This window comes from Psammomys obesus, unplaced genomic scaffold, assembly GCF_907164565.1.
Source record: "Psammomys obesus unplaced genomic scaffold, mPsaObe1.curated_primary_1811, whole genome shotgun sequence".
In the NCBI taxonomy this organism is placed as follows: Eukaryota; Metazoa; Chordata; class Mammalia; order Rodentia; family Muridae; genus Psammomys; species Psammomys obesus.
Genome location: NW_026592123.1, coordinates 1 through 12,489, shown reverse-complemented (window position 1 = coordinate 12,489; position 12,489 = coordinate 1). Strand labels below are relative to the sequence as shown.

The 12,489-nt window shown below is 42.9% G+C and overlaps 1 protein-coding gene across 1 annotated transcript; it reads left to right on the top strand.

The window, feature by feature from the left end:
• Window positions 1-322: 322 nt before the first annotated feature.
• Window positions 323-5,716, top strand: LOC129681159 (protein phosphatase 1 regulatory subunit 3F-like; the record flags this gene model as incomplete). Its single annotated transcript, XM_055613038.1, is given in 3 exon segments — window positions 323-375; window positions 697-776; window positions 3,769-5,716. Coding segments are annotated over 3 exon segments (1,408 nt in total), but the record flags the coding sequence as incomplete, so codon positions are not given.
• Window positions 5,717-12,489: the final 6,773 nt, after the last annotated feature.

Sequence of the window (12,489 nt, the reverse complement as noted above, 5' to 3'; positions counted from 1 at the left end):
TTCTCACTGTTTAATGGACAAAGCCAGCTGTGAAAGTATGTTTGCAGAATCTAAATGGTCTCAGGGAATGTCTGGAATGAAATTTTCCAAATAGTAACAGTGGTTGCCTCTGGCTTATATGTGATTGTTTTGTTTCCTGTATCCTTATGGTTTTCCAAGTTTTGTAAAACTTCTCCTGGGGTGTGTAGGACTTTTATGATCATGAGGAAATAGCAGCTGTTAGGTGAAGATGGGTTGCCACAGAGGTCCAGAAGGTGCCCATGGGTGGCAGAACTGAACTCTGAGGGTGTCAGATTTACATACTATCTCATCTGACCAACAGGCCTCTTGATGAAGAGTTGAAGATGAAGAACATGGATGATAATACCCTAGTGGGTAAGCATCTGGCCAGCTTTGAGAATTCTAGCCTTTTTAATACCTTAATTATTTTTCCTGATTCTGGGGCTAGAACCTAGGCCCGTGTGCGCTAGGCAAATGCTCTGCTACTGCACTATGTCCCCTAACCTTTCTGGTGGCCTGTTTTTTTTTTTTTTAAATCGTTTCTTCCTTGTTTCTATAAAAAGGAAAAGGTCACCACTTCCTTAGATTGTCACAGAAAGCTTCCAATGCAAACTTCCAGTTAGTCTCAGATGAGCAGAATTAGGCTCCTTGTATACCTGTCTTGCTTCAACATTGCCCTTCTCTTCTCTCTGGCAGAACATCCTGATGTTCAAGAGTCATTGGGTCCCCTAGTGGCCCCTACCCCTCTCCGTCCATGGCCCCAGATGACACTTAAGGTGAGCAGGACCTTGTAAGCTTGGTGTGAACAGCTAGATAGGAAGCTCACAGTGTGACCACAACTGGCTCTACTGGTGGAGCTCTTGGCTATCCTAGGTAGGGGTGGAGGTGGGGGGCAATATCATGAAATGCAGAATTTGATGGGGGTTAGGGAAGGATGAAACTGTTCACTTGGGTTTAATGGTTGATTAGCAAACATTTAGGGAATGCTTGTTCTGTGTTATAGGCACAGGAAATCCAACACTAATGGCATATATATGGGGTATAAATGTTAGGGCAGACACATAATGAAATGATAGTTTAAATATGAGAGATTTTAAATGAAGATGAATGCCTAGGTAAATTGGAGGGAGAGAGGGAAAGTGAGAGATTGGTGTTGGGGGGAATGGAGAGAGGGGCCTGAGAAGTGAGGCTTGAGAGGAAATTTGAAGGTGAGAGAATGAACCCCATTGGAGAAGAACGTTCCAGGCAAGTGCCAAGATCCTAAGGTGGGGCCTGAACTAATGTATGTTAGAAACAAGGTTTGTGTGATGGGACAGAGTGGAGGGTAAAACGGAGAGGGTGGGGAGTGAAGGGAAAATGGAGAGAGGGAGAGTGAGGGGCAAAGTGGGAAAGGAGGAGCAAGGGCGAAGTAGAGGGAAGGAAGTGGAGAGTGTGAATGAGGAGTGATGTCAGAGATGTGGCAGAGAACAGATTGAGTGGGGCCATGGGAGCTAAGGTGAGGATTTAGGCATTTTTACTCTTAGTGAGGAGGAGTCAAGGGAGGGAGGGGCACGAGCAGAGGAAGAATGTGACCTGTTGGAAGAGGGTGGAAATGGGGGCACCAGTGAAGAGGAAGCTGGTGAACTATGATGCTGTTGGCAGAGGAGGAGGAGACATTTAAAATGTGTGTGTCTTAACTTTTGTTTCTAAAAAATTAAAAGTAAATGTGTATATAAAGGTAAAGAGACCAGTCTGATGAACCCACATCATCCAGCCTCAATGCATACTGGCATGTGTCAATTCCTCCTTTAATAATGTAGCCCTTTCACTTCTCATTTCCTACGGAATAATTTTAGAAAAAAGATCCATAAACTATCCAATTCATGAATGCTATAGTTTGTTTCTCATAAAAATAATCATAAAAAAACAAAACCCCTAAAGATCATACCATAATCACATCTCCAAAAATTAGCAGCATTCCTTCATCCCATCAGTGATTGGGCTAACGATGCAATTTTCTTATGAGTGTTCCCAGGACCCAAAGAAGGTGATTCATTGTATTATTTCTTTTTCTTTCTTTCTTTCTCCTTTTTTTTTTTTTTTTTTTTTTTTTGTCTTTGGTTTCTCTGTGTAGCCCTGGCTGTCCTGGAACTAGCTCTGTAGAGCAGGCTGGCCTCAAACTCACGGAGATCCACCTGCCTCTGCCTCCCAAGTGCTGGGATTCCAGGAGTGCACCCCCACTGCCGGGCTGATACAGTGTATTTTGTCTTTACTTTTACTGTCCCCAGTTTCTTCATTGCAGTTTGTTCACTAAACCCTGTTTGTCGGGTAGACTTTTACAGAGTCTGAGTTTGCCTGATGATATTCGGGTAGAAACGCATTTCTTACTCTATTTAAAAAAATGAAATTACATTGATTGATTGACCGTGTGTGTATCTGCATGTATGTGCACAGGTGTGTGCTTGTGTGTGTGTGTGTGTGTGTGTGGTGAGGCCAAAGGACGACTTGTGGGAGTGAGTTAGTTCTCTCCTTCTATCATGTTGGTTCTAGGAAGCAAACTCAGGCTGTCAGGCTTGGTGGCAAGTGCCCTTACCTATTGAGCTATCTCATTGGCCCTCTTACTCTAATTTTCATTAATTAATTAACCTTATTCACTTTAGTATTTAATTAAGTCAAATTTACTAAACCATTAATTTTGCTAAATATATTTGTTAAATTTTTATTGTTATAAAATTGACTTATAGAATGAATTCCATTAAGTTCTATTAAATTGTATCATTCTACTTCTTTTATTGGCTGAACTTTTTTTCTAAAGATACATGGTGTACATACTTAATCTCCTTTTTATTTGTCAAATATGTTTGGAATCTAAAGGTATATGTTGACTTTAAATCTATTGTATTTGTTTATTTTGATGCTTACATTGAAGCCAGGAGTTTTTTTTTTCTTATTGTATCTTTTTACCTGTTAAACACTCTGAATTATGCTGTGAGTCTGTCCTCACATCTTGCTATGACAATATTATTATGGTCTTGTACTTTTCCTGCTCCACACCTGGAGAATGCTGTCTCATTAAGAAACCTTGGTTTGGGGCTGGAGAGATGGCTCAGTGGTTAAGAGCACTGACTGTTCTAGAAGACCTAGGTTCAAGTCCCAGCAACCACATGACATCTCACAACTGTCTGTAATCCAGCTCCAAGTGATTTGGCACTCTCACACAGACATGCAGGCAGGCCAAACACTAGTGAGCATATTTATTCAATAAATAAGTCATTTAAAGTCATTCCACCGCCTTGCAGTGGAAACTCATGTCTAAAGATTCAGATAGGGGCTCAATCTGACTGTTGCTACTAAACTGAGCATTGTTTTCACAAACAATTAGGAAGTAAATATTAACATTTTTATTACATTTATTTGTGTGTGTGTGTAGGTCAGAGTACAGCTTGTAGGAATTGGTTCTTTCCTTTCCAACTCAGGTCATCAAGTTTGGTAGCAAATGCTGTCACCCTGTGACCCAGCCAGCCAGTCCAGAAAGAAGTATTTTAACATTTGTTACTGATTGTTACCCACTGATGCCCAGTGAATCACTTTGTGTCATCACCTGGAAAAAGAAGTCACTTTGTACTTGTTTGAGTTTTGCTCTTTGCATATACAGGCGGTTAGAGAATTACATGGGGTTCTTTAACATATTTTTGCCTGAAAAACTCTAGGGACTGTGTTTGTTCTTATTGTCTCTTCTTGTTACCTCTCCTCTTCTGCTTTATCTTCCCATCTACACAATGGGAACAGGTTTCTGAAGTTACAGTGAACAGAAACCCTCAAGAAGAAGGTGACATCTCCAGAAGCAATCCACCTGTGGCTTTTACAGAGGTTCTCCAGGCACCAGCCATCCGGATTCCCCCATCTATCTGTGGACTGGGTGGCTTCCCCAGGGACCAGGCCTCTGGGCCCGATGCAAGTGATAGAGCCACTGGCACCTTCCTGGAACCCACTCAGCAACAGGTGGAGGCTACATGGGAAAGTGCAGGGGGCTTAAAGGCCCCCATGGTGGGGGCTATGACAGATGAGCCCGCTGGGGGTCTGGAGATTGTGAGTGGGTTGGACGAGTTGCTCGGTGAAGACACCATTGACCAGGAGTTGGAGCAGCTCTACCTGTCTCACCTGAGCCGCTTGCGGGCTGCTGTGGCAGCAGGGGATGGCGGGGAGGGCTCTGCAGATGGGGGGACATCCCCTAGCCATTCCCTGGGCACACTCACGGACCGTGACCTGATCTTGAAGTGGCCTGGCCCTGAGAGGGCCCTGAACAGTGCCCTGGCCGAGGAGATCACGCTGCACTATGCGCGCCTGGGGTGCGGTGTGGAGCTCATCAAGGACACTGAAGACCCTGATGATGAAGGGGAGGATGAAGAGGGGCTCTCTATCACTCCTTCTAGCCCTGAAGGAGACAGCCCTAAGGAATCACCTCCAGAAATCCTCTCTGGGGCCCGCTCTGTGGTAGCTACTATGGGAGATGTGTGGCTTCCATGGGCTGGGGGGTCTGAAGGTGACAGCCCTGTGGTTCTGGGGACACAGGGTCAGTTTGCTGAGGATCCAGAGAAAGGGATGGGCAAGGACATCAACTCTTTGCACGTGAATAGGGTCATAGTTGGGGTGACCAGGTCCCCTGGGGAGGCTATGACAGAAGCCCAGATGGAGGTTACTCCTGAGTGGGAAGGTAGCTTGCTGTCTGTTTCTGATCAAGAGCTTTCTGTATCAGATTTGCCAGAGCAGAGTCCTGTCCACCTTGGTCCCACAGGGACTGAAGTCTGTCTTTCTAGTGTAGCCAACCCTCCTGCGAACTCCCAGGATGAAGAGGGTAGAAGCCCAAATTTTGAGTCCCCAAAGAGGTCTCCCATGACAGCAGCCCCTGCAGAATGTGTGTGTGGGTTTTCTCCTCAGCTCCGAGGCCCCTTGACCCAAACTCTGGGTGTCCTGGCTGGGCTAGTTGTGGTCCCTGTGGCTTTGAACAGTGGTATGTCCCTTTTGGTGCTTGTGTTGTGCCTCTCTCTGGCCTGGTTCTCGTAGGGGCTACCTGTAGGATCAGCAACAGCAGGTCTCCTCCTCTCTGGGGCCTCAAGATTTACAGTCCCTTTGTCATCCCCAAAGAGTTGAGATGAGATCTGTGAGCTGTGTAATAAGGAGCTTCGGTCCTTTGAGTTTTGAGAGTGCTCAACTGGAGAGAGGCCTTCCCAGCTCTGAGCTCTCCTGTCAGCACCAGGCTTCCTGCAGTAGTACTTGTGGAGTTTAACAGAATGGTGGATGGTGTGAGACATTTTAGAATGGAATCAGGCATGCCCCCTCCACCCACCTACCCCAAGCCTGTATTTATTTTTGTATAATTCTCTGGATGAGGGAGAGTGGTCATGAGCTGGTCTTGGGGCACAATTACCCAGAGATATATTTATTAACAGCCAAACTGTGCAACCTGCTGGAGCTTTATTTTTAATTTAATTTATATAGAGTACCTATTATTATATGCCACAATAGAGCTCTTTGAGAAATGATGTGTTTTGCTGTGCTGGTCTCCTGTTTGGGCCTGAGTGTGTAGGGTGGTCATATTTTAGGGAATGGCCGTGGTCCATGATGGGAGTGGAGATGGCCATGATCATGCCTACTGCTGCCTCCTCAATGTGTCCTTGAGGATCTGTATTCTCTTTGCCTTGTGGTCCTAATATATGTGGTCCTTTGGTCGTACATATTTTGTCTGTGGGAGCCTGTGTCTGTGTATATGGGTGGTTGTGTTGGGAGCCAAGGGGAAGAATATTGGCCATATGAAGTTTTGGTGTTAGTTATGTGGCTGCAGTGGTGGCTGGGGTCAGCTGTGGATACAGCGACATGGATTAGCCACAAGGTTTTGAGGTTACTGAAAAAAGTAACACCAGCAGGAAGACCCCTCAAGCCCCAAAATGGGGAAAGGCCCCAGAAAGGAATTAATGAACTGTGAAAAATTTGTATCAGATTTGTTGTCCACAGACATTGCATTTCTGCTCCAAACAGGAAACTCAGAAGCTTCAAAAGAAAAGTTAGATACATTTATTGCATGCAAATAAAAACTCTTGGCATAGCAAAAATAAAACACAATATATTTATTTACTTCCCTTTACAGCAAACCTTTTAAAAATGGTGATTGTTTTGGTGGCTTATTAATTTAGCCGGGTCTCAGACTGGCTGGGAACTCACAGTCATCCTGATGCAGCCTCCTAGCAGTGGGATTGTGGATGTGTGTCAGCAGATATGCCTACTGGTACATCAAAACTTCTTAAAAGAAATATTGTAGTAGCTTTCCCCATTTTTTTTTCTATTCCTCCATTACCCTATGCCTTTCCGAAACAGTTCCAATCTGTATATTTTTCTGACAACTTAAAAAATGTTGCTGCTGTTACGACAGTTAAAACCCATATCTCATCTTATGTAGATAGCCTCCTGGCAGCATTTGACAGTTGATCATCTCTATTCCCAGCCTTTTCTTCACTTGGTTTCCAGGATGCCACACTCTCCTGGTTTCCCTCATTGCACACTGGCTATTCTAGAACAGTGCCCATCAAGTAGATCTGCTCAGTAACTGATCATTGGATGAAACATACGAAGGAACGTACATGTATATGAGGACATACAGAGAACTGTGGCTACAATCTCCGTTTACCTTCACAAATGTTGACCAACTGACTGCTTCTTCTCTGCTCTGTGGACACAGGGTGATGAGCTCACAGTCCAGTGGGGGTGAGAAGCACAAAGAAATCTCTGTGCAGCATGCTCAGTGTGCTAATGGTGTTAAGTATTATGGACTGGGATAGCCCAGGACAGGTGCTTAGCCTAGTTGGGAACTCTGGAAATCTTGGAGGATATGGTACCTGGCCTAAGTTCCCAAAAGGGAGAAAGAGTCCAGCTCAGAGTGGAGGGGAGGACAGGTCAGAATAATAGCCTTGTGGTTTGGAAGCAAAAGCCAGCCAGTAAGAAATTCAACACACATGTTTTTCAAGGATTATTATTATTTTTGAGACAGGGCTTTTCTGTGCAACAGCTCTTGGCTGTCCTGGAACTTGCTCTGTAGACCAGGCTGGTCTCAGACTCACAGAGAGATTATGATGCCGGGCATCATTCCCGGCAAGGATTATTTTTTATACAATTTCTCTGTAGCCTAACTTAATTTTGAATGATGCTCTTTCTCCTTTAGCCACTCCCCCACCCTCACCCAGGTTTTGGGCTTACAGCATTAATTACCATGTGTGGCTTCAAACGGGTATTTTGACTTCTCAAATATCAATGCTCAGATATCTATGGGTTTCTATTTCATTTATTTGTTTGCCTATCTATCTATCTATCTATCTATCTATCTATCTATCTATCTATCTATCGAGGCAGGGTTCCTTTGTGTATCCCTGGCTGTCCTGGAGTGATTTTTTTTTTAATTTATTGAGACTGGCTTTCGCTATGTAACCTTTTGGAAGTTGGTCTAATGCTAATTACTGGCCCTAAAGATCTGGTTACTGCCTGCTGGGTACACCCATCCTTGTTTGTGTAAACCTGCCTAAGACATACCTGATTGGTTGATTAAACAGCCTATACCTGGGCAGGGCAGAATGGGGCAGGTGTGGCTAAGGATCCCAGGCTTTTGACAGGAAGAGAGGAAGAAGGCGGATGATACGATGGGTTAATCTGGAGAAGAAACCTTGTGGGGCCGTGAAAAGGCCCAGATAAAGAATAAAAGCAAGCATTTAAAAGATTTTGGAGAGAAGATAGGATAGTTAAGGAGGATGGCATTGGATGGGGGCTGGGAAATGGATCATGGTGAGTTGATTCAGACAGTGTAGTAGGAATATCTGCCCAGCCCAAGGTAAATAAGGCAATTATAAAATCTAACAGGTGTCTGTGTCTTATTAATTGTGATAGCAGGTTAGATAATACCGTCGTGATAATCATGGGGCTAATAATAAATAATATATAGCTCAACACTCATCATTTTTTTTTTACAACAACAGTAGCCCCAGGCTGGCCTTGATCTTTCCATTCTTTTGCCCTAGCCTCTCAGGTACTAACTAGGATTCCATACTTGGCTTTTATTTGATAATTTTATGATTGTTTTAAAGTGTTCCTTATGTCAAATTGTTTAAAAAAAAAGTAGACAAATTACTATCAGCGTATAACTTATGAAATGTGTCCCAAAAAGGAGCAGAAAATTATGAGTTATTTTATAACCATTGAAGAAACAGAAGTTTTCCTACATAAAAACTCTGGGCCCAGATAGCTTTGCTGTTTTAAGACCCAAAACAAATAACTCCACTTTTCAAAAGTAATTCCATGATTTAGAAAAGGAGAACATGCTCAATTCATTTAATGGGGCTGATAGGATCTTGATGTTTTTAAAACCTGATGAACTAAAAATGAATACCAACAAAACCATCTCATTCATGAACATAGACAAAAATATTCTAATTTAAATAATTGCTAAGTCCAATATATGTTTTAAAAAGGTTTAAGATAGCCAGGCTGTGGTTGTACATGATATTAATCTCAGCACTCGGGGAGGCAGAGGCAGGCAGAGCTCTGTGAGTTCGAGGCCAGCCTGATCAAGTCCAGAGCAAGTTCCTGGACAGCCAAGGCTACACAGAGAAACTGTGTCTTGAATTAAAAAAGTCTAAGATGACCAAGTTGAGCCAGACATGATGGTGTATGCCTCTGCCCTCAGCTTTCTGTAAGTTGAAGGAGGATTGCAACTTTGAGGCTAGCCTCTGCTACAGAATGTGTTCAAGATCAGTCTTGACAAGCTAGGCTGTGTGGCACATGCCTGTAATCCTAGCACTCTGGGAGGCAGAGGCAGGAGGATCTCTGTGAGTTTGAGGCCAGCCTGGTCTACAAAGTGAGTCCAGGACAGCTAAGGCTATGCAGAGAAACCCTGTCTCAAAACAAACAACACAATAACAGAAAGAGCAGTCTTGGCTTTATAGCAAAACACTATTTCGAAAAACTTGGGGTGGGGGAAGACCAAGTTGGATTTATCTCTGATAGGTCATGTAATTTAATATTTGAAACAGTACAGATACCTTATTAGCATATTAAAGGAACAAAAGTGTAGGAACTGGAGAGATGGCTCAGCAGTTAAGAGCACTTAATGTTCTTCCAGAGGTCCTGGGTCCTCAGGTCATTAGCTTAATGACCTGAGTTCAATCTCTGGGTTTTATATGGTAGAAGGATAGACGTTCACACATATGCTGTAACACATGTCCTCCTCCATACATAGATGTAATAAAAATTTATGATGAAGAAAACATTTAAACATTGGAAACAAGGAACTGAATTGTCATTTTTTTGTAGGTTATACCATTAGGTATGTAGAAAAATTTTTGGATACAAAAATCTATATTTAAAACTGTGTTTTTCTGTTTTGTTTTTTGTTTCTTTTGGCCAGGTGTGGTGGCTCATGCCTTGAATCCTAGGTCTTGGGAGGCAGAGGCTGGTGGATCTCTGAGTTTGAGGCCAGCCTGGTCTATAGAGTGAGTTCTGGAACAGCCAAGGCTACACAGAGAAACCTCATCTCAAAAAACCAAAAAGAAAAAAAAAGGGGGTTATTTGGTTTTTTGTTGTTGTTGTTGTTTATTTGTTTTTGCTTTGGCTGGGGCTGTAGTTCAGTTGTAGAATGCCTAACAGATATGAGACCATGGTTCCATTACAAGCACCACAAAATATGTTTTTATATGCTGACAACAAAGAAAATTTTAATAAACCATTCATAAACAACTTAGAAATTAACAACAAGGGACAAGTCTCTTTTAGGAAAATAATACAAAACCTGATCATTGGCAGAATCCAGGTCATAAAGCTTGTCAGAACCCTCTACATCAGTGGTTCTCAACCTTCCTTATGCTGTGACCCTTTAATACAGTTCCTCATGTTGTGGTGACCCCCAGCTATAAGTTTATTTTCATTGCTGCTTCATAACTGTAACTTTGTTATTGTTATAAATTGTAATGTAAATATCTGATATGTGACCCCAAAGGGGTTGTTACCCACAAGTTGAGAACTGCTGCTCTAGACTGTTTTGTAGGTTCATTGTAAACCCAATCACAATTTACAGATATGTTCTGATTGTGACAAATTAATTCTTTTTTCTGAGACAGGGTCACTCTATGTAACAGCCCTGGCTGTCCTGGTACTTGCTCCATAAACCAGACTGGACTCGAAACTCAGAGATACACCTGCTTCTACCTCCCAAATGCTGGGGCTAAAGTTGTGCACCACCACAGCCAAGCTGACAAATTAATTCTTAAATGAGTATGGAATGTCAAGACTAGCCAGGCCACTCATTTGTAAGGTACAATAATCAAGGTGGTGCAATACAGTTTCAAGCCTAGGTAAACAGGTGGTCACAGATAACACTTATATATAGATACTGAATCAGTGGGCTAGAAGAGCTGTTCTAAACAAGTAGGGTAATGGTGAAACTTTTAGTAAATGGAACAATTAAGTATCCATTTTGGGAGAAATGAACTTTGGTCTTTATATTACCAATAACTCTGTGAATTAAAAACATAAATACAAAAAGGAAAAGCAAATCACTTTGGAGGTCAAGTTTTGTATCCTGTGTAAAGTCAAGCACCCTAACCCAGCTAGCTATACCAAACTCTCAACCATGGAAAACATTTGTATACGCATGATAGAAAATTTTTTTTCTTCAATAAGACACAAAAAGCACTAATCATAAATGAAAATTATAAAACATTAAATGACATTGAGAATACCTTCTGACCAAGGGACAAAAGAAACATTTTGGGAGAAGACAATTGAAGTCCATCTAACACATGAAGGGCTTAATCCTAGAATGTATTAAAAAGTACAAGGAGAAAAGCCAGGGCCCAAATAGGTGTATCAATGAATTATGTCATTCAAGAAACGTGCAATGAGAAGGAAAAATCTACAGCTGCATGATCTGGGTAAATCTCACAGCTGTGATGCTGAGCAAAAGGTACCAAATGAAAGATTTCATGTTATGTGAACCATTTAACCAAAGTTTATAAACTAGTGAAACTAATGCATTGCCCCATGCAGATACTGTAAAGCAAAGTGAAGAGATGATCACAACGTGACTCACCATGCATTACCTTGGTGGGTGGGAGGGGTGTGGTTAGGAAGAAACCTACGAGACTACTGAGATGCCCATCATTCAATAATGTTCACATTGGGCGTGGCTCTTGGATGTACAGCTTGGTTAGTTATTAACTTTCAAAATGTACATTGAAAGGCTGAAGATATGGCTCTGTAGTTAAGGGTATTTGCTGCTCCTTCAGAGGCCCTGAGTTCAGTTCAAGCACCTACATCAAACAGCTCCAGGGGAATCTGATGCCCCTGGTCTCTGTGGGCACTTGCACTTATGTGCATATGAGATACAAGAACACACACACACACACACACACACACACACACACACACACATACACACACACACACACCTACACACAAAATTGAAAAAAATAGTAAAATAGTAACGAGTCAAAATGCAGTGAGAAGAGGGAGTAAGGTATAGGGCTCCTTCACAAGGCTCTCAGGAACCCAGTTTTCCTCCCATGCCATGGGCAACACGTGCCCATCTTGTCCTCAGATGGTGAAGTTTATCTCCCTTTGGGAATCATCATTTCCTTCATTAACCAGGACATTTAAAAGCCTGGCTGTATGACTATAAGCAAATTATTCGTTCCCTCAGAGCCCCAGTTCTTCATTCACAAAAGGGGTCTGGTACCCACTGGGCAGGGTGGTTGCATACTTGTAAGCATACTCTACCCAGATCCCAGTGTAATGTTTGATGTAGCAGAGCAGGGCTGGAAAGAGCAGGGCTAGAATGATAGGGGGCCGGACTGAATCTTCTCAGCTATCACAAAATGGGTTGGTTCCTTAGTTCTTTGCCTGCCTTGGCTCAGGGTAGTAACTTTCCTCCTCCCAAGGGTTTGTGAAGTTGAAGGGAGACAACCCGTCAGCCCATTGACAGACTTTTTTATTTTCATGATAAAGCATCATGACTGAAGCAACCTGTAGAAGGAAGGGTTTCTTTTGGGATTACAGTTACAGAAGGATAAGATAAGAGTCCATCATGGTGGGCCAGCATGGCAGCAAGCAGCCGCAAGCATGCTGGCTGGAGCAGCAGATTGAGAGCTCACATCTCAAACCACAAACAGGAGAGAGAGAGAGAGAGAGAGAGAGAGAGAGAGAGAACTCGAGTTGTTTGAAACCTCAAAGCTCCCCTTCAGTGATATACTTCCTCTAGAAAGGGCATATATTTTAATCCTCCCCAAACAGCTACCAACTAGGGACCAAATATTAAAATGCCAGAAACTTCCGGGCAGGGGGGTCTTGTTCAAACCACTGCAGCCACGGAGAGTGGCAAGTCTCAAATGGTAGCGCTTGTACTGGCCCTGGGATCAATTCTCAAACATAGACACACACACACACACACACACACACACACACACACACACACACACA